Source organism: Panicum hallii, chromosome 9 (genome assembly GCF_002211085.1).
Source record: "Panicum hallii strain FIL2 chromosome 9, PHallii_v3.1, whole genome shotgun sequence".
In the NCBI taxonomy this organism is placed as follows: Eukaryota; Viridiplantae; Streptophyta; class Magnoliopsida; order Poales; family Poaceae; genus Panicum; species Panicum hallii.
The window spans coordinates 15248320-15266722 of record NC_038050.1 but is presented as its reverse complement, the minus strand read 5'-3'; the positions used below and the strand labels follow the sequence as shown (position 1 = coordinate 15266722).

Below are 18403 nucleotides of genomic sequence, written 5' to 3'. Positions count from 1 at the left end.
GAGGTTTGAACGGCAGGTTCTATATCAGAAAAGTTCAGGGGCTAAGATAGAAGAAAAAGGATGTTTTTTAAATACTTTTGAACTGCAGCAGACTGCAGGTTGATTCTAATAAAATCGAGGGGCTCTTATGCAAAAACACCTAGGGTTGACCAGTACGGGGTTGGTCTGACTCGGGGTAGATCGAATCTAGGCCATCCGATCTAGATCAGACGGCCGGCGGCAGGTGAGGCAGCTCGGGCGGCGGCGTAGGGCTAGCAGGTTTGGCCTAGGAGAAGGAGAGCGAGAAGGGGAACTCGAAGGCGGGCTCAACCCGGCAGGTTGGGGGCTGAGAGGTGGTCGGCGGCGGCGAAGGGCGACAGGGCGTCGGTGAGGAATCCTGGGCGCGAGAAGGTGAGAGAGAGGGGGAAAAGTGGCCGGCGGCGGTCCTTACCTCAAGGCGAAACTCCGGCAGAGGTTCGTGGAAGCAGGGAAAAGATGAGGTGGCAAGACGTTGGGCGGCCGAGGTGCGACGGCGGCGAGTTCGGCGCGGCTAGGGTTTGGGCGATGTAGAGGCGGCGGCTGCGACTTGATGGGGGCCGAGGGGCGCGGGGCGGCGCTTATAAAGGGGCGGCTGAGGGCCTTGGCGTGCGGGCGAGGTGGTGCGGGGAGGCGGCGTGGCCGCGTTGGACTCGAGCTCGAGTCCAGCTCGGTCGAGGGAAGAGGAAGGCCCCGACAGGTGGGGCCCACATGTCGGCGGCAGAGAGAGAGGAGGCAGGGCAGGCCGGAAGTGAGAGCTAGGCCGAGAGAGGGGGCGGCTAGGCCGGATTGGGCTGGGCCGTGTGGGAGAAAGGGATGGGAGAAGAAAGCGGGAAAAGGGAGTTGGGCCGGGCCAAAAGAAGGAAAAGAGGGGAAGGAAGGAAAACATATAAATTCATTTAAATTTACAATTAGAGAATTTAAATTAAACTAAAAGACACACAATAAATAATGCAATGCGGTATGAATGGACAAAACTTAGGTGATCTTATATTTCCTTTTATGGCTAGGTATATTAATTTATCATTCACGATAAATGTTCTAAATTTAAGATAAATTAAATAAAATCTTAAGGAGCCTGAAAAATTATTTTAGCCTTCTAAATTGAAAATTAGAGTGTTACGTGCTCTATCATAAACTAGGTGAGACTGCGCGCATTGCTGCGGGATTTGAGGGACCTGGCTAATGTATGGCAGCCCATAATTTTGGTAGATCACGCCCGCTTCACTTTTAGAAAGAAGGGCAACTCTGCATGTTCAGATTTTCTTTTCTCACAAATTTCTGCACAGCCCGTACAACAAAACAATACAAAATAAATATGCAAACCTCATTTTTACTCTTCGTTATCCCGGTGGGTGTGTGCATGTGAGGGGGCAAAGGAGAGAAGAAAAAAAGGACGAACGACGTAAGCACATGCATGCATGCATACGTGAGGGGAGGAAAAAAATAGATAGCTGTATGCATGCACATAATTTCTAAATAAAAACTGTAGTTTCAAAATCGAGCATTGAAATCAAAATTCGATTACACAGTTGTGTTTGTTTCAATAAGAGCTTCAAAACAAGAACTCACACCACAATATTTTAATAATATATTTTTTCAAGAGAAAATATATTTTAGTGTATTCTAATTTGTTTATGATGTTTGCAAAAATTGCTTATGGGTTTACAGAATGTTGCTTCACACGCCTAAATTCAATTAAGTGGATATTGGTGTTCATGTTGGGAAGATAGATTGTCTGGTGTGATTAGTGGATGAGGGTAAACAACTTTATTGTGTAGGTGAATGTTTATTGCATAATTAATAATAGGCAACTTTAGCATATCGGTTGAGCATTTTAACTAATTTATTTTGGTATATTTGCATTATATATAAAGCAATTTATGTGTTTTTGAAAAATATTATCGAAATATATATAAGTGGAGTCTTGTTTTGAAGACCTCTTCGAAAGAGACACAATTGTTCAATCGAAAATCAAAATTTGAATTTGATGGATGATTTAAAAACTATAAATTTTAAATTTTGGAACTTTTTGCATGTGTCTGCTGGCCCACTATGGTAAACACTGCGCGAGGTGGATGGCAAATTTAGATTGCCATGTAATAGCGCAAACACACGACCAGCCGGAATAAAGTCATTACCTACAAATAAACGGTTGCAGTTTATAAAAGAAAAGACACTGAACTTACGCTGCACGAAAGAAATCAGAGTGTTCTGACTTCTGAATAATAACAAGTCCATATCTAAGCAGTATGGTTAACGAGAAACGTGTTCACTCGCAGAAAATCCTACCCGCCATGGTATGCTCACCTCGTACGTCCACCAACCTGCTGCCGATGTCTCGGCGCAGCCAGCCAGCCACCCCGGGTGCGACCAGTCATGCATGTCAGGGAAAGACTATGGGGACGTCTTAGCAGTAACCTGGATCGACCGAGTCACCGAAACAAACACATGATGTCACACCCTGTGTCACGTTCCACCCGGGCCGCGCTTGCCTAGACCTCTATGATTCCACGGGCCACGGCCATCTCGCAGCGTGCGTGGTGCACGGCAAAAACTCGAGCTGAGACAAAAACGCAAGCACAAGACTAAAGTGCCTTGCCCACACCGTTGAGGGGATTAAGCCAAGCCACCAAGCAGGTAATAGCCATGGCACTCAAGTTCTTGTATAATTATATATAGGGAGAGAATCCCAGGCTATTAGCAAAGCCGTCTGGACAAACATTCAGCATCCTACAGCATCAGAAGACGTACCCACCTGTCTGTCAGTCTGCGCATTACATCATGAACATTTTTAAGTGTCTCTTGTTTAACTCTTTCCAATCAAACTTCCACTAGAAAAAAGGCCGCGAACTTTGCTCTGTCCAGTGTGCACCAACCGTCCAGCTCCTCTCATCATGTACGTCATCACACGAAGGAATCCACCTTGCGATCATGTGTTATCAATCAAATAAATATTAAAAAACAAGCGGTCGCAGCCTCCACGGACCGTGACTCGTCACTCTCCCTAACTCCATGCCGTCTCTGACGAGAGCCGTGACATCCGAGCACCTACAGAACCTTGTAGTATAAACCCACGGCCGTCTCGCGCAGTAGGAGCACGGCGAAACTCGCGCCCAACACGAATACACAAGGGACGTAAAGCAAATCACAGCGTTCGCCGGCGGACCACGACGGCAGCGAAGTCAGTTGAGCAGCTTGCCATGGCAGCAGCGTCGTCCACCGCGCCGCTCCCGCTCGACGGCCGCGTCGCGCTCGTCACGGGCGGCTCCCGGGGCATCGGCCGCGAGGTGTCGTCCCACCTCGCCGCGCTCGGCGCGCGCGTCGTGGTCAACTACGCCTCCAACCCGGCCAAGGCCGACGAGCTCGTGGCGGAGCTCGCCTCGCGGGGCCTCCGCGCCGTGGCCGTCCGCGCGGACGTCTCCGACCCGGACGCCGTGCGCGCGCTCTTCGACCACGCCGAGGAGGCGTTCGGGTCCCCGCCGCACATCGTGGTGGCCTGCGCGGGCATCCTGGACCCCAAGTACCCGGCGCTGGCCGACACCGCCGTCGAGGACTTCGACGCCACGTTCGCGGTGAACGTGCGCGGGACGTTTCTGGTGTGCCGGGAGGCCGCCCGGCGCATCCCGCCCCACAGCGGCGGCCGCATCGTGACGTTCTCGTCGTCAATCGTGGGCACGCTCCTGCCCGGGTACGCGGCGTACACGGCGACCAACGCCGCCGTGGAGGCGATGACGAGGATCCTGGCCAAGGAGGTGGCGGCGAAGGGGGTCACCGCGAATGTGGTCGCGCCGGGACCCGTGCGCACCGAGCTATTCCTGGCAGGGAAGGACGAGGCGTTCCTGCGGAGGGTGGAGCAGCAGTCCATGGGGCGCATCGCCGAGACCACGGACGTGGCGCCGGTGGTGGCGTTCCTGGCGAGCGACGCCGCGGCGTGGGTGAATGGTCAGGTCATCAGGGTTAATGGCGGCTTCGTCTAAGCGAGGGAGGTGTTCAAATTCGATTAAAGGTTCCATCCGCCGTGTGTGAAAAGTTTAAATTTGACCAGTATATGAGTGTAATAAGTTAGTTTTGTCAAAAAAATATTATACTATGTAACTCTATCCAAGGTGTTTTCCTGTCGAGTCTGAGTGGTTTGCTGCTAGTATCGAAATTCTGTTTCGAAGTGCATCTGTGCATTACCTCATAGTTTGTATACTCTACTCCTGGTATGCAGTTTTTTTCCGGGAAAAAACCGAATAAAAACTGAATAATGAGTTTTTTTTTCCGAACCAACGAATAAGGAGTAGACTGGCATACTCTCTTAGAGCAGCTCCAGCGTGTGTTTTCTTGAGGATGCTTGCATGAGAGAGAGTGAATTGATGGGGTGCAACACGCTCGAGCGGAACTTTTTTACTGGTGCTATTGTAGCACCCAGAGCTTACTTGAGCACCACAGCTAAGGAATTAAAAAGTGATCATGTATCAGAACTGGACATTACACTGGCCTCACATCTAAAGAGATGCTTTGAAGGAGAGTTTTTTTGGAGATATTTTAACAAGTTGTGGGACCCTACCTAGACCAAAACATGGTGCAAAACGTTGGAGAGGATTTTAAAATTTAGCACCTCCATGATGTGGCAGTTTGTAGCACCCTCTATAGATTTATATGCTAAAGTTGCTCTTTATTCTCCTCCCTGTTTGGATATGGGAACAAAGTAGGAACAATTGAGAGATTTAATTCACAATTTAATATTATTTTGAAGTAAATTGTTCTTGTTTTTTTGTTTTTAGGGATTTCTAGAGTCCGTTGGATCCGGGTGACTAAACTTTACTCCCGTTACATCGGATGTTTGGACACCAATTAGAAGTATTAAATATAGATTAATTATAAAACTAATTGTATAAATGGAGACACATTCACGAGATGAATATATTAAGTCTAATTAATCCATCAGTAGCACACGTTTACTGCAATACAATATTACCAAATCATGGACTAATTCGGCTTAATGAATTCATCTCACAAATTAATCTCTATTCATGCAATTGATTTTTAATTAACCTATATTTAATACTTATAATTAGTGTCAAACATCCGATGTTTCAGGCCGGGATATCAAACCCCCCCCCCCTTCGTGACCAGTAGACATGCCTTCCTCCCTTTTAGCTTTCTTTTCTCTTTTTTGTTCTTTTTCATGTGGACTGCTGTCGCTAAACATTCCAACCAGCATAATTTATCAGTGAAAAATGAAATTTGCACGCTATGAGCAAAGTACCAATAATGAAACCGAATCTTTTTTATAGTTAGTGGGGCTATGAAAGCCCAACCGAATAATTTCATACAAAGCGGAATGTACAAATGGGGCAACTATCCCGCGGCAGTCGTCACCAAAAATAACAATAGCAACAACCTTGAAGCAAATTCGAATTCTATATTCTAAAACTAGAACAGATTGGTGGAAAAAAAATCAATATGTGCTCGTTGCAAAACCTCTTTTCTTCAAACTTCCAACAGGGGAAACCAACCACAACCCAAAGGGAAGCAGAGCGCCCAAAATGGGGGAAGGAGACGGGGCGACAGTCGGCTTCAGGCTTCAATTCTTCATGAGTAAAGTGCATCGACGGTCCTTAAACTTATCGCGTTGTGTCATCCCGGTCCACGAACTGTCAAATCATGCCATTACAGTACCTAATTGTTGTTCGGGTCTCATTAGAGGTCCTAACGGGTCTAAACCCGTGTCCCCGCATCTACATGGCCAGCTTATGTGGCCGATGGGTAGAGTTTTGCACAGTAACCCCTGTGTTTTTTAAGTCGCGTGCATGGTCGGCCATCCTATTATCTTCTTTCGTCCTCATCTTGAAGCCGCCTTCATCCCCGCCGCCGCTCCCTTTCCCCTTCGTGAAGCTCGCCGCCAGGTCGCCATGTCAGGGATGTCGAGCTCGGCGGCGGCTGATAGCAGGCGTAGGCTGAGACCCGATCTCCTCTCCTAGGTTGCCTGGATTGTGGACGCCACACGGTCGCCGAGCGAGTGGTCAAGATCGACGACAATGGTAACAAGGAGAGAATCTTCTTCAGGTGTCCTGGTGGGAGGGTAAGGGTTTTGTGTTGGAATGGGTTTGGTTGCTTGAGGTGTTATCGATTTGATGTTGATTTTTGCTTGTTCTGCAGCGTGGCAGTAGATGGCAATTTTACAAGTGGGAGGAGGAGTATGTGGTTGTGGTGGAAGATCTGAAGAGGAAGGAACGACTGAAGAAGGAAGAAGAACTCAAGAAGGAAGAAGAACTGAAGAAGATATCTAATGTGACCACCTTAGAACTTGAAAGCAAGATCAATTAGCTTATAGCCATAGGCAATGAACTGCTTGTTTTAGTGAAATGTATTGCAATAGTTTGTGTGATAGGACTGATGTGGAATGTGTATGCTGCCATGAGGGAGTGCAATTTCACTGATGTAATGCTCAATCTGAAACATGATTAATGAAGTGGACCATTTATGCAGACATACTTGACAACCATAATTGTGCAAGCCATACAAGTTCATAGCATGTTCACAGCATGTCACCCACACATGTTCAGAGCATATCACCCATACATGTTCATAGCATGTCATTCATACATATTTAGACTTCAAAAGGAAGGTCACAAAATGGTAAGATATAAAAGAACATGTCTTGAACTCTTAGCATGTCACTCCTTCTTGGTTGTTGTTGTCTCCTTTTTGGCTGCTGCTGTCTCCTTCTTCTTTGTTGTTGCTGTCTCCTTCTAGTCTCCTTCTTCTTGGTTGCTGCTATCTCCTTCTTGGCAGTTGCTGACTTGCTAGTGGTAGGGTTGGCCTTCCTATAGTGCATCCTTCTCTGCCTTGGATTGGGTTGTTAGAGATACTGGTCTTTGGACAGATGATTGATTGGATATGATGAACTTAGAATCTGGAAGTGGCCCAACAGGTTACAGTAAAGAGAAGCCAATATTGTCCTCCTGAGTCATCTTACTTAACATGATGATGGTGGTGCTTGCCTGGGTCATTGTCTAACCAACTTCTGTAGCAATGAATTCCTGCACATGAGAAAAGTTGCATGAGAAAAGTCAGTGCAATACCAGGGTTATTTTGAATGATGTGCTTAGCAGCATATGTTACCTGACTAATATGCTCATTGGTAGTAGTTGCCTCCTCTTGTCTGGTACCTTCCGGAGATTCTGAAGCTGCCTGCATAGCTTGTTGTTTAGCTTCTGCTGCCAATGTTACTCTGGTAGTTGCAACTAGTTGTTTGGCCTCTTCAGAAGTGAAACCCAGCAAGGTTAGCAAGGTTACCATACAGACCGCTCTCTGGATTACTTCTTCTCAACTTTTGTCCATAGTCCCACAACATGTTGAACTTCTCAACTTCATCACTATGTATCTTTTTCATTATCAACCTTCTAGCCCTAGCCAACTTACTTCTAGAAGGAGTTAGGTTCAGGTCTCTTTGTACTGTCCTTCCAAAACTAGTAATACTCATCTTGTCATTGATTCTGAAAGACTCCAAGTACTTTTTGCTAGCCACTTGGATGTGCACTTCCTCAGGAACTATTCCTTTTGACAAGTGTGTCTCCCATAGTATGTCTTCACCACAAATGACTTCACCCTACTGTCCATCGAAGCATACAGATTCCATAGGCATCCATCTGCACAATGTGCTTTCAATCTTATCTTGTCATTCCTTGGCATCTTGATTTCAACCCTATTCCTTACACTGTATTCTGTAATTGCCTCTCTTAGCTTATGAACAGATGGGAATACCAGACTAACAGAGAATGTGGGTTTGTTCATATCCTCATCTCTGACTGACTTGAAGTTTATACTGTCACCTCCACTCTCTTCATTTGGTATGTCCAAAACTTCCTCATCAGTGTCTTCATCTGTTATCTGTTCAGGTCTGCTTGTGTGAAAAGTCTTGGGTCTCCCTTTGGTTTTCTTGTTTCCTTTTTCTAACAGTCCCTCATCCATATCACCATTAATAAAATCCTCAGAAAGATCATCATCATCATCCTCCAGCTCATAATCACTATCCACAAAGTCATCATCTTCACTATCATTGTCAGAAATATCTTCTTCTCCACCAGCATCTACATGTTCCTCAGTTGATGCTGTCATATTCTGTTCCACACTTATGTTCCTCAAATCAGTGTAGAACACAGCGAGCTTCTCACCGGCTACTTTGTTCACAACTTCAACTTTTTTAGGGCTGAAAACCTTTAGCAAAGAAGCCACTGGATTCACTACAATATCATCCCAATCAACACCCCCAATATTGTCCTTATGATCAAAATAAACCATTAGATTCTAGTACCTATACACTACAACAGATATCACATTAATGTCATGATCCCCTGCAATCACCCTAAGACCATCTTCTAATATCTTGCGTGGTAAAAGACAATAAACCTTCAGACTTGGGTTGGTTGGATAACCCAAATACTCATGAAAATCGTCAAACCATAGAAAAGACTATGTATCTGTCTCCATATAATCAAACCAGTCTACTTTCTCATCCACATATGACAACAGGTGACTATAACCAACAAAGAAACCGTCATGGTGCAGCTTGACGGTGAATTCCTCCCTACCCTCACCTACATTATGCGCAAAAAGAATCACCTTGGTTAAATGGCCGAAACCTTAGCACTAAACCCAAATCGACATCCAACCTAGCTAAACGAACATCATCCTACTCCACCAATGCACCCAAACCCAATTTCAAAGCCTAAATGGTGGGCGACGATGACGAGATTAGGCCTTGATCAACTCACCGGTGCCTCTCCCTTTCTGACACAATCGCGCCATCATCCTGGATCGTAGCAGGGGCGGACTTCTCCAGCGCTCACAGCGCCGCCACCTGATCCTATACCCTTATGGTATATCCAAGGGTTACATTACCGGCGATACAGCATTTATCAGTGAGATCCGGTAACGATAATCAGTTGAAAATCGGTGAAAAATCGCCAAAACCGATTGGTAAAGAGACCTAAATTCAAAAAAATGAAATTCAACAATTTATCATCGATAATCGATGCAAACTGAACGATTTATCGCTTCGCCTACTGAAAATATGTTTTGGCAGTGGAAAAAAAATAAAGGTTTGATAGCATTTAATTTTTTAGGTTATGTATTATATTATATTAGATAAATTACACATACATGCATAATTTTGCATATAGAATTGCCTAAGAAATAAACATGTTTACATATTTTGCCCATAAAATTGCATAAAGCACATGAATTTGCACATATATACAAACCACGAAGTGCATAGTTCATATAAACAAACGAGTGCATAGTCCATACAAACTTCATAGTTCACAGAAATAAAAGAGTGCATAGTTCATACAAACCTCATAGTGCATAGAAACAAGAGTACATAGTCTATACAAGCCACATACAAACTTAGCAAGCACATAATCCATACATGAAGGCATTCGGCATATCAATTTAATCATTCTTCGGTCTCTTCGATTATCGACGCCACGATCAACTCCCTCGCTCCCAGCTGCAGCATCATCGATAATTGCCGCATATATATTGATTATCGGCCTTAATCGTACGAAAATCGGCCTTAATCGCATGAGTTAGTGGATGGTAACGGGTAGTTAGATAAAAATATTTTTTTCCTAAGCAAACAATTGTTGCTTTCAATATGTGACAACATTCTGGAATCAAGAGAAGGTCTAGTTTTTTATAAAAATAAGTTCTCTACTTTTTATAAATTTTTTTAAATTTTTGAATTTTTCATTGAAATCTAACGAAATTCCAGTCGATTTACGTTCTCAGCTAGCATCGGTAACGATAAATTTCACCGATAATCACGATTATCGAGCGGTTTTGTATTCCCTGGGTATATCCTGGCACTGAGAGCTGCTATCACCACTGACTCCGCAAGAGGAGATGGAAGAGATGGGAATGGCCAGAAATGAAAGAAACGTAAGGAGACGGATTTTTTTGCATTTCCTTTTGGTGACTTGGATGTCCAGATTCATGTTAACTATCCTACCTGGCAAGCTACGTATGCACTAATCTCTGGTTTAGACCCGATAGGACCTCTAATGAGACCTGAATAGCGATTAGGTAATGTAATGGCACGATTTGACAGTTCGTGGACCGGGATGATACGGCGCGACAAGTTCAACCACAACGCACTGTACTCATTCTTCATCGACCGAAACAGAGTTGTGGAGGGTCACACCGACAGAGGCCATGGAGAGCTCGCCGCCCACCATCACCATCCAGGTCAAGTTCGCCGGGCGGACCATCCCCGTGGAGGTCCCGGCCGCCGCGACCACCGCGGAGCTGAAACGTCTCCTCCAGCCGCTCACCAACGTCCTCCCCCGCGGCCAGAGGCTTGTCTGCAAAGGCACCGATCCCCAAACCCTTATTACCTACCTACTGAGGGCGCCGATTATCTCCGGTAGTTGCTAATCCTCACTCCCTTGCGCTCGCAGGTAAAGTGCTTCAGGACGCCGCGAGCCTGAGCTCGATGCAGGTGGTAGACGGATCCAAGGTCATGCTCATCGCCTCGCAGGGTCTCCATCAGGGGGTACGACATCAACCTCCTCGATCTGAAATAATCTGATTCATGATGTTTATAGGTGAATTCGTCGGAGTTGGGTGCAGTCCTTAAACATGTGCGAAGGTTCGATTTTGGTCTGTGCTCAGGATTGCTAGCTGGGACTGGGAGCAGATCTGAAGTTTCTAGTTGTTTTTCTCGAGCATGAAGTTTTTAGATGTTAAACTTGTAGTGTGTGTTACCGACCAAAGATAACTGCCTTTATTTCAACATTTGATGCCTTTGCTGTTAATGTTTGGGATTGATGAAAGTAGTTGTGAAGCCACATATTCTACCATGAAAGGATTGCAATGCTGATAATGTTACAAGGGAGGAAATGGAAGCAGGGGACAAATGTTAAATATTTGATATGACTTACTTTTCTGTGCCTACTCTCAAATAGGATGGCCCCATCACAAAGAATAGCAGCAGTTCTGCAACAAGTGTAGCAAGGACCTTGAATGTTAAGGAACGTCAAACACAAAAACCAGAGGCAGTTGTTGGCAAAAGCCGAGCTGAGCGATGGAAATTGACGGGCGTTGTTGCGCTGCATGATTGCGACTTGAAGGTATCTGATTATAACTTGTTTGATTCACCTTTATGACCCTGTGAATGCATTCTAGCATAGCATTATTGTGATTTTTAATTTTTGGGAGATACCACATCTACAGATAGTCAACAAAAGTGCACCCTGTATATTGGTTCCAAAGAAACATGTCTCATGTTTTATTACTGCCTTTGTACCAAACAGAGCCTAGATGAAAATAGTCTAATAGCATACTTGCTTGAATTATTTTATAAATTGCTGCCCATGATTAGCAGTCTGACTTGTGATTCGATGCTACTATTCCCTGAACCATTCATCATTCACTACTTCAGCCTTATGGAGCTTGAAGATGTTAATTTTTTATTACCTTATATTCTCATAATAATTTATCACTTAAACATAAGTTACACTTTTTTGTGGATGTTTTTCCCTATAGGCAGTGCCGGAGGAAGTCTGGGACTGTGGCCCCTCAGTACGGATATTAGATGCCAGCAACAACTGTATCAAGGAAATTCCGCATAAAATCGCTGCTCTTAAATCTCTAAATGTAAGTTTTCTTTCACACTGAATGAATTGAGTTGTTTTCTGCTTCCGCAAGGAACTATAATTGTAACTTATAAGTGATATAATTATATGTTGCAGAAATTGCTCCTAACTGCCAATGATATAGATGATGGGAACATCAGCTGGGAAGGTCTATCATGCCTTCAAAAATTATTAAACCTGTCTTTAAGCCAGAACCGGTAGGTCAGATTCTGAAATTCTTGTCTTGTTGTTCATAGTAATCTATGAATTATCTGTGATGTTGCCAGTGGATATAAACAACTTCTATAATTATGTTCTTGAAAATTATTTTTTCTCTTGATTCTCAGTGTTGCTTTGACTTGCCCACTGTGAGCTAGCTATTGACCTATAGTCAACCAATAGCCAATAGAAAGCTAGATATTAACCAACAACTGTCACATGTTGACAAAGAAGAGAGATTGCATATTAAATATTTGCGGCTTGTAGTTTTTTTCTTGACGTTTGTAATACAATGCTGGAGGTGGGAAATATATCTCAATGGCTAATCTGGTGATGCTTGATTTCATGAATTTTGAGGTTAAATGGGATGATGGCAGCATAAAGGCTACCTTTCAAATTTGAATTGTCTATTGACTGTTAAACTTCATGACCTCGCATTCATTTTCACCTATGAATTCGCCATCATTAATAAAGAATTGTCAGTTGACTCTCCTGCCACCAAGATCCATATATATGATCACCTACATACAAAAAGGGGATATTCCATGGTTTATCTCCTCAATGTTATCTAACATGATCTCCAACCTGCATATTTTTGGCACACATGGTAACAAGACGATGTGATTATTCATTTTTTTTTATCTTGCAGACTGGTTAGCTTGCCGTCGACTTTGGGCTCACTGACTTCTCTGCGTGAACTTCGTATTGCAAGCAACAGGCTTGATAACTTACCTATCGAAATAGGATCGCTGAAGCATCTCCAGATTCTGATAGCAAATAACAATAGGTTGTCCTAGAACTCACCACTTGTTGGCTTGCAGCACCTTACTAAGTTCTTCCACATTTTGACATGTTTATCTCGTACCATGTTTATTCTATCTACTGCTAAACAAATGCTTTGGATCGAGAAGCAATGCAAGATTGCCGAGATGTGTGATCATCTGAGACTGGCATTGTTTGTCAAACATGATTAGGGTTGAAATAACCAGTGATAGATCAGCGTCTTGATTTTGATACCAGTCTGATGACAGCTGTTTTTGCTAGTGCCCATTCTATTTTAATACAATTAGTTATATTTGCGCTGAGAACAAATTTTTTACAATGAAACAAGGAAAAATAACATGGTCAGCTTTTGGTTTTTATCACATTCTTAGCTAGTGTACACATACCGGTAGGTTGTGACTGGTTCTATCATAGAAAAAAGTTGGTACAGGGAGAAGAGAACATCTTATGCGTCCCAAAAATAAAGTTTTTTTATAGCTTCTTACGGGAACTACATTAGTAATACTTTGTGAAGGAATTAAAACTTAAATTTATGGTGAATGTGACATTTGACTCATTTTCGCTTGTTGGCAGGATAGCTACATTGCCTTTATCTATAGGAGATTGTGAATCTCTCACTGAGGTATGTTCTTTGTATCATGTATTACCCATCCCTGCTTCATATGTTTTCCAGAGAACTATTTTGAACACATACCTATTTTTAGTTTTCATTGGCAGTATATATCATCCAAATCTTGAATTCAGGTTGACTTCTCATCAAATCTCTTAACTGAACTGCCAGAGGCCTTTGGGAAGCTTTATAATCTCAAGGTGTGTGACTTTAGCTATATGCAAAAAGCATGTACCTTTTAAGATATATCTCATCACTAACCTCAAATGAGGAGCTGAAGTAACTTAATGCGGTATCTTAAGTTGATAATATTGCAAATGTCCCATTGTCAGATTGCAACAATGTTCACACTATAGAAGATACCACAACATACTAATTGTCCAACTGCAACAATGTTCATATCACTGGTGCATAAATGAATATAGAGTTATTATTATTAAGTCTAGTGGATAGCAGCTGCTCCATAAGATGCATGAGATGCTAACTGGTGTGGATAGTTTCTGCATGAAATTTTGTGGCGGAACTAGGCTGAAGGTTGAACATCTATTTTCTTTGTTTCATAGTATTTCATTCAAAGAAATGGGTTTATGATTTGTCAGACTAACACAAATCTCTTGGATACAATTATTTCATTACACCTATTAGCGTGGATTGGTTTAGTTTTAGTTTGCTGAAACATCTCTGATGCTGCTTCTGCCTTTTGTATTATTTTGTTGAAGGAAATGTTTATTCCCTACGTATGTTTTATGCTTCAGATTTGTTTTCATTTTGCTTGAACGATGACTTATTGTTCGTTATTGTTGCACTGAAGCGAGCATCGTGTAACATTCTTTATATGAAATACCTTTTTTTCAATAGGTTTTGCATCTAAGGAACAATGGCCTTACATCCCTGCCTTCGACGTTATTTAAAAAGTGTATGCAGCTTATTACACTTGATCTCCATGGAACAGAAATCACAAATGATATTCTTCGGCAGGTACCATTTCCTTAAGAGTCATGTCTGCCCGTCAGTATGCATGTTTTCATTCACACTTTACTATGTAGTATAAATTCTTTCTTGCCATAATTACCCTATTACGTGTCTAATATCATCATTTGTACTAGCGGCCTAGTAGCTACATGCAGTTTTTCTTAACCCATTTTGACAAGTGCACTAGTTTGGTAGTAGGCTCTGCTAGACATTTTCTAGTGGTAAACGTCAATTTCACCTGTTCCGATTTCTAAACAGGTGGAGGGGTGGGAGGAGTTCGACGAGCGTCGGCGGCAGAAACATCAGAAGCAGCTAGACTTCCGTGTTGGCTCATCTGGTGTGTTCGATGAAGGCGCCGATGATGACAACAGGCGTAGGTAGTAATTTATTGCCTGTTGGGAGCAAGATCGTCTGCTCTGTATGAAGCTTTTGCCCCGGATAAAACAGAGTTTTAGACCTTGACATGAAAAACTTTGTTACTCAGTCACAGGATAGATGTTCTTAAGAAATGCATGACACTGCTGAATATTTTTTGTAGCACTCAGCCTAGACCAAAAAAAAAAATACCGTGCCACATGACAAATGGTCTCTTTCAGCTCATACAGTGAACACGCCAGGATCCTAGGGAATCATTGCCATATCCCAAACACAACATCATCACTGTTGAACGCCTGGCGCACTCACGCGACGCCACCGTTGACCCTGATTACCTGGCCGTTCACCCAGGACGAGGCATCGCTCGCCAGGAACGCCACCACGGGCGCGATGTCCGTCGTCTCGGCGATGCGCCCCATGGAATTCTTCGCCACCCTCTCTATGAAGGCCTCGTCCTTGCCCGCTAGGAACAGCTCCGTGCGTACGGGCCCCGGCGCCACCACGTTCGCCGTGATCCCCTTGGCCGCCACCTCCTTGGCCAGGATCCTCGTCATCGCCTCCACGGCGGCGTTGCTCGCCACGTACGCCCCGTACCCCGGCGGGAGCGCGGCGACCGTCGTGGACGAGAACGCCACGATGCGCCCGCCGCTGTGAGGCGGGATGCGCCGGGCGGCCTCCCGGCACACCAGAAACTTGCCGCGCACGTTCACCGCGAACGTGGCGTCGAAGTCCTCGACGGCGGTGTCGGCCAGCGCCGGGTACTTGGGGTCCAGGATGCCCGCGCAGGCCACCACGATGTGCGGCGGGGACCCGAACGCCTCCTCGGCGCGGTCGAAGAGCGCGCGCACGGCGTCCGGGTCGGAGACGTCCGCGCGGACGGCCACGACGCGGAGGCCCCGCGAGGCAAGCTCCGCCACGAGCTCGTCGGCCTTGGCCGGGTTGGAGGCGTAGTTGACCACGACGCGCGCGCCGAGCGCGGCGAGGTGGGACGACACCTCGCGGCCGATGCCCCGGGAGCCGCCCGTGACGAGCGCGACGCGGCCGTCGAGCGGGAGCGGCGCGGTGGACGACGCTGCTGCCATGGCAAGCTGCTCAACTGACTTCGCTGCCGTCGTGGTCCGCCGGCGAACGCTGTGATTTGCTTTATGTCCCTTGTGTATTCGTGTTGGGCGCGAGTTTCGCCGTGCTCCAACTGCGCGAGACGGCCGTGGGTTTATACTACAAGGTTCTGTAGGTGCTCGGACGTCACGGCTCTCGTCAGAGGCGGCATGGAGGCTGCGATCGCTTGTTTTTTTAACATTTATTTGATTGATAACACATGATCGCATGGGGAGTGATGACAAGGTGGATTCCTTCGTGTGATGACGTACATGATGAGAGGAGCTGGACGGTTGGTGCACACTGGACAGAGCAAAGTTCGCGGCCTTTTTTCTAGTGGAAGTTTGATTGTAAAGAGTTAAATAAGAGACACTTAAAAATGTTCACGATGTAATGCGCAGACTGACAGACAGGTGGGTGCATCTTCTGGTGCTATAGGATGCTGAATGTTTATCCTGACGGCTTTGCTAATGGCCTAGGATTCTCTCCCTATATATAATTATACAAGAACTCCTACAAAAATGTTAAGAGATATTTTGCAGGTTGGGACTTGGGAGAACGGTGAGGAGGACCTACGCAAGCAGGAGGATACTCCTTCCGTCAAAATTTACTTGACTACACGTATTTCGAAATTTAAACCTTGTATATCTCATTTACATATGTAACTAGAGTTTATGTTTATGAGTAGCAATTTTATATTTCAAGAGACTAAAGTAGTATTGGGCTTGAAACATCACCTAAAATTTTTTGGGATGTCTAATGCACTTAGAAGTTTCTAAGCTACCTAACAACCGAATGTCACGACGGCATGACGATGAGGAAATTATTGGATGTCTATTCACTCTCATGTGCGTCGCCAGGCACTTTGTACCCCTGGCTCGTTGCCTTTTCCTCCTCTGCAGGTGAATGGAAGAAGGAATTCGGAATGCCGTGAGGGCGCAGAAGAAAAATGAAGATGGAGGATGAAGGCAATCTTTCTGGGTTGGAGTACATGGTTAAGCATAGGCCTATGCTCGCCGGTAAAAAAATAGTTATATATTATCCAGGGAGGATCGATATAACTTTGACCAAATTTATACATATACTACAATTTTTTACAGTATGTGACTAGATTTTAATGGAAAAAGGTGTCTTTTCCGGTCACAATGACTAGCATTGTCAAAATCTTATTGCAGGCTAGTTTTTCTAAATGGCTTGTTATTTCCAGTTTTAGAAATAAAAGGGTTTTCAAACCTTATTAAAGGCTAATTTTCTCATATTGTTTGTTCTTCTAGTTTTGAAAATAAGCTTTTTCAGGTTGTGGGGTGAATTTTTTCAATCACTGCCGGATTTATTGGTCGGGAACATTAAATAGATATTTAACAACATGATTTACTTGGGAGAAATATACCAAGAGCGAGGTGGGGCTTCAAAGTGTATCAAATTCAAGTTTTTCACTATGGTGAATTTACATGCGCGCTAAAAGGGGGGGGGGGCATACCGACCATGGGGTGGAGGGCCCCTTAGCGCCCCTCATCCATGCATAAAACAATATTACTTTTTACAGTTTGTTTGTCAGTTATAAGGTGTTATTTAATCTAGGAAAAAGTTTATTTTACTCGCTTCAACAATTCACTTTATCCGCTTAACCCCCTGAGTAAAATTTAGGCTCAATTTACTACCCCAACAATTCCAATTAGTCCAAGCTACCCTCTAATGATATTTATCTTTTTTTGTTTCTCCACGTACGAATTGAATTTTAAGTTCAAATTTTGCGAGTAGATAAAGAACATGATGTCATATGTTAAAAAATACATTAAGAATTTTTCATGGTTATTTTCATAATTTGGGAATATTTAACACGAAATTTATCAAAAAATACAATTCTTCATGGAAAATATTCATGAAAAAAATCATAATGCATTTTTCTAGCATAGGGCATCATATTATAAGTTACATTACGAAATTTAAAGTTCAAATTACACTTGTAAGTGGAGAAATAAAAAAAGAGAAATCTCATTAGGGGGTAGATTGGACCAATTGAAATAGTTTGGGGTAGTAGCTTGAGTCTAAATTTTGTTTAGGGGGTTAAGTGGATAAAGTGAATTGTTGAAGGGAGTAAAATGGACTTTTTCCTTTAATCTATGTTGTCTCTATGTATGGATTAACTTAACAATCAAGCCTAATATGATAAAAGTGTTCCAAATACTCACTATTTCGCTAGTGCTCACTGTACGGTCTCCACTGTCGAGGCCAGTCCAATATCCATATTGTGGCTAACAAGGTAGCTTATCTTCTTTATTTAGAAAAATTAAATACCTACAATAATTTATCAAGAAGATAGATGCTAAATATGAGGGTTAAGAAACTTAGACAAATAGAGCACATAAAGTAAAAAAAATTCTAGTCATTATACCTTGGTACGTGCCCACCCATGAACAACCAGTGATTTTGTACAGCTAGGTCGCGGCTTGCAAAATTGCATGTACCTAGTGATTTTGTATTGAAAACAAAAGGTGTAAGATGTTGGAAGTAACCACCATCAAGGCACATGCCCCACTTAGGTTCTGAACTTGTTTTTTATTTCAAGAAGCCAACACAAAGTCTATACACTAGTAGGCACTCACTTAATTTTTAGGCTAAGTTTGTCCCTTACTACCACTAAGAGTGTAAAGAATACGAGTTCATATACCTCATTTGACATGTAAGCCATGTCTGGGTC

General features: G+C 43.8%; 3 protein-coding genes across 3 annotated transcripts; 2 read left to right on the top strand and 1 right to left on the bottom strand.

The window, feature by feature from the left end:
• The first annotated feature begins 3130 nt into the window (after positions 1-3130).
• LOC112877089 (NADPH-dependent aldehyde reductase-like protein, chloroplastic) lies at positions 3131-4118 on the top strand. The gene has a single exon (XM_025941296.1). It carries the CDS (start codon positions 3219-3221, stop codon positions 3993-3995), a length of 777 nt encoding a protein of 258 aa, XP_025797081.1. The 5' UTR covers positions 3131-3218; the 3' UTR covers positions 3996-4118.
• A 6038-nt stretch (positions 4119-10156) lies between these two features.
• LOC112876813 (plant intracellular Ras-group-related LRR protein 8) lies at positions 10157-14757 on the top strand. Its single transcript, XM_025940992.1, has 10 exons — positions 10157-10381; positions 10470-10564; positions 10977-11141; positions 11557-11667; positions 11763-11863; positions 12514-12651; positions 13221-13269; positions 13392-13457; positions 14116-14235; positions 14488-14757. Exons 1-10 carry the CDS (start codon positions 10225-10227, stop codon positions 14608-14610), a joined length of 1125 nt encoding a protein of 374 aa, XP_025796777.1. The 5' UTR covers positions 10157-10224; the 3' UTR covers positions 14611-14757.
• Positions 14627-15771, bottom strand: LOC112876814 (NADPH-dependent aldehyde reductase-like protein, chloroplastic). Its single transcript, XM_025940993.1, has one exon. It carries the CDS (start codon positions 15684-15686, stop codon positions 14910-14912), a length of 777 nt encoding a protein of 258 aa, XP_025796778.1. The 5' UTR covers positions 15687-15771; the 3' UTR covers positions 14627-14909.
• Positions 15772-18403: the final 2632 nt, after the last annotated feature.

Bases quoted from the DNA above. Each gene is read 5' to 3' on its own strand.
- LOC112876813 (XM_025940992.1), top strand. From the start codon at position 10,225: ATGGAGAGCTCGCCGCCCACCATCACCATCCAGGTCAAGTTCGCCGGG. The intron at 11,864-12,513 runs GTAGGTCAGATT...TTTATCTTGCAG, and splicing joins CTGTCTTTAAGCCAGAACCG to ACTGGTTAGCTTGCCGTCGA. The intron at 13,458-14,115 runs GTGTGTGACTTT...TTTTTTCAATAG, and splicing joins GGAAGCTTTATAATCTCAAG to GTTTTGCATCTAAGGAACAA.
- LOC112876814 (XM_025940993.1), bottom strand. From the start codon at position 15,686: ATGGCAGCAGCGTCGTCCACCGCGCCGCTCCCGCTCGACGGCCGCGTC.
- LOC112877089 (XM_025941296.1), top strand. From the start codon at position 3,219: ATGGCAGCAGCGTCGTCCACCGCGCCGCTCCCGCTCGACGGCCGCGTC.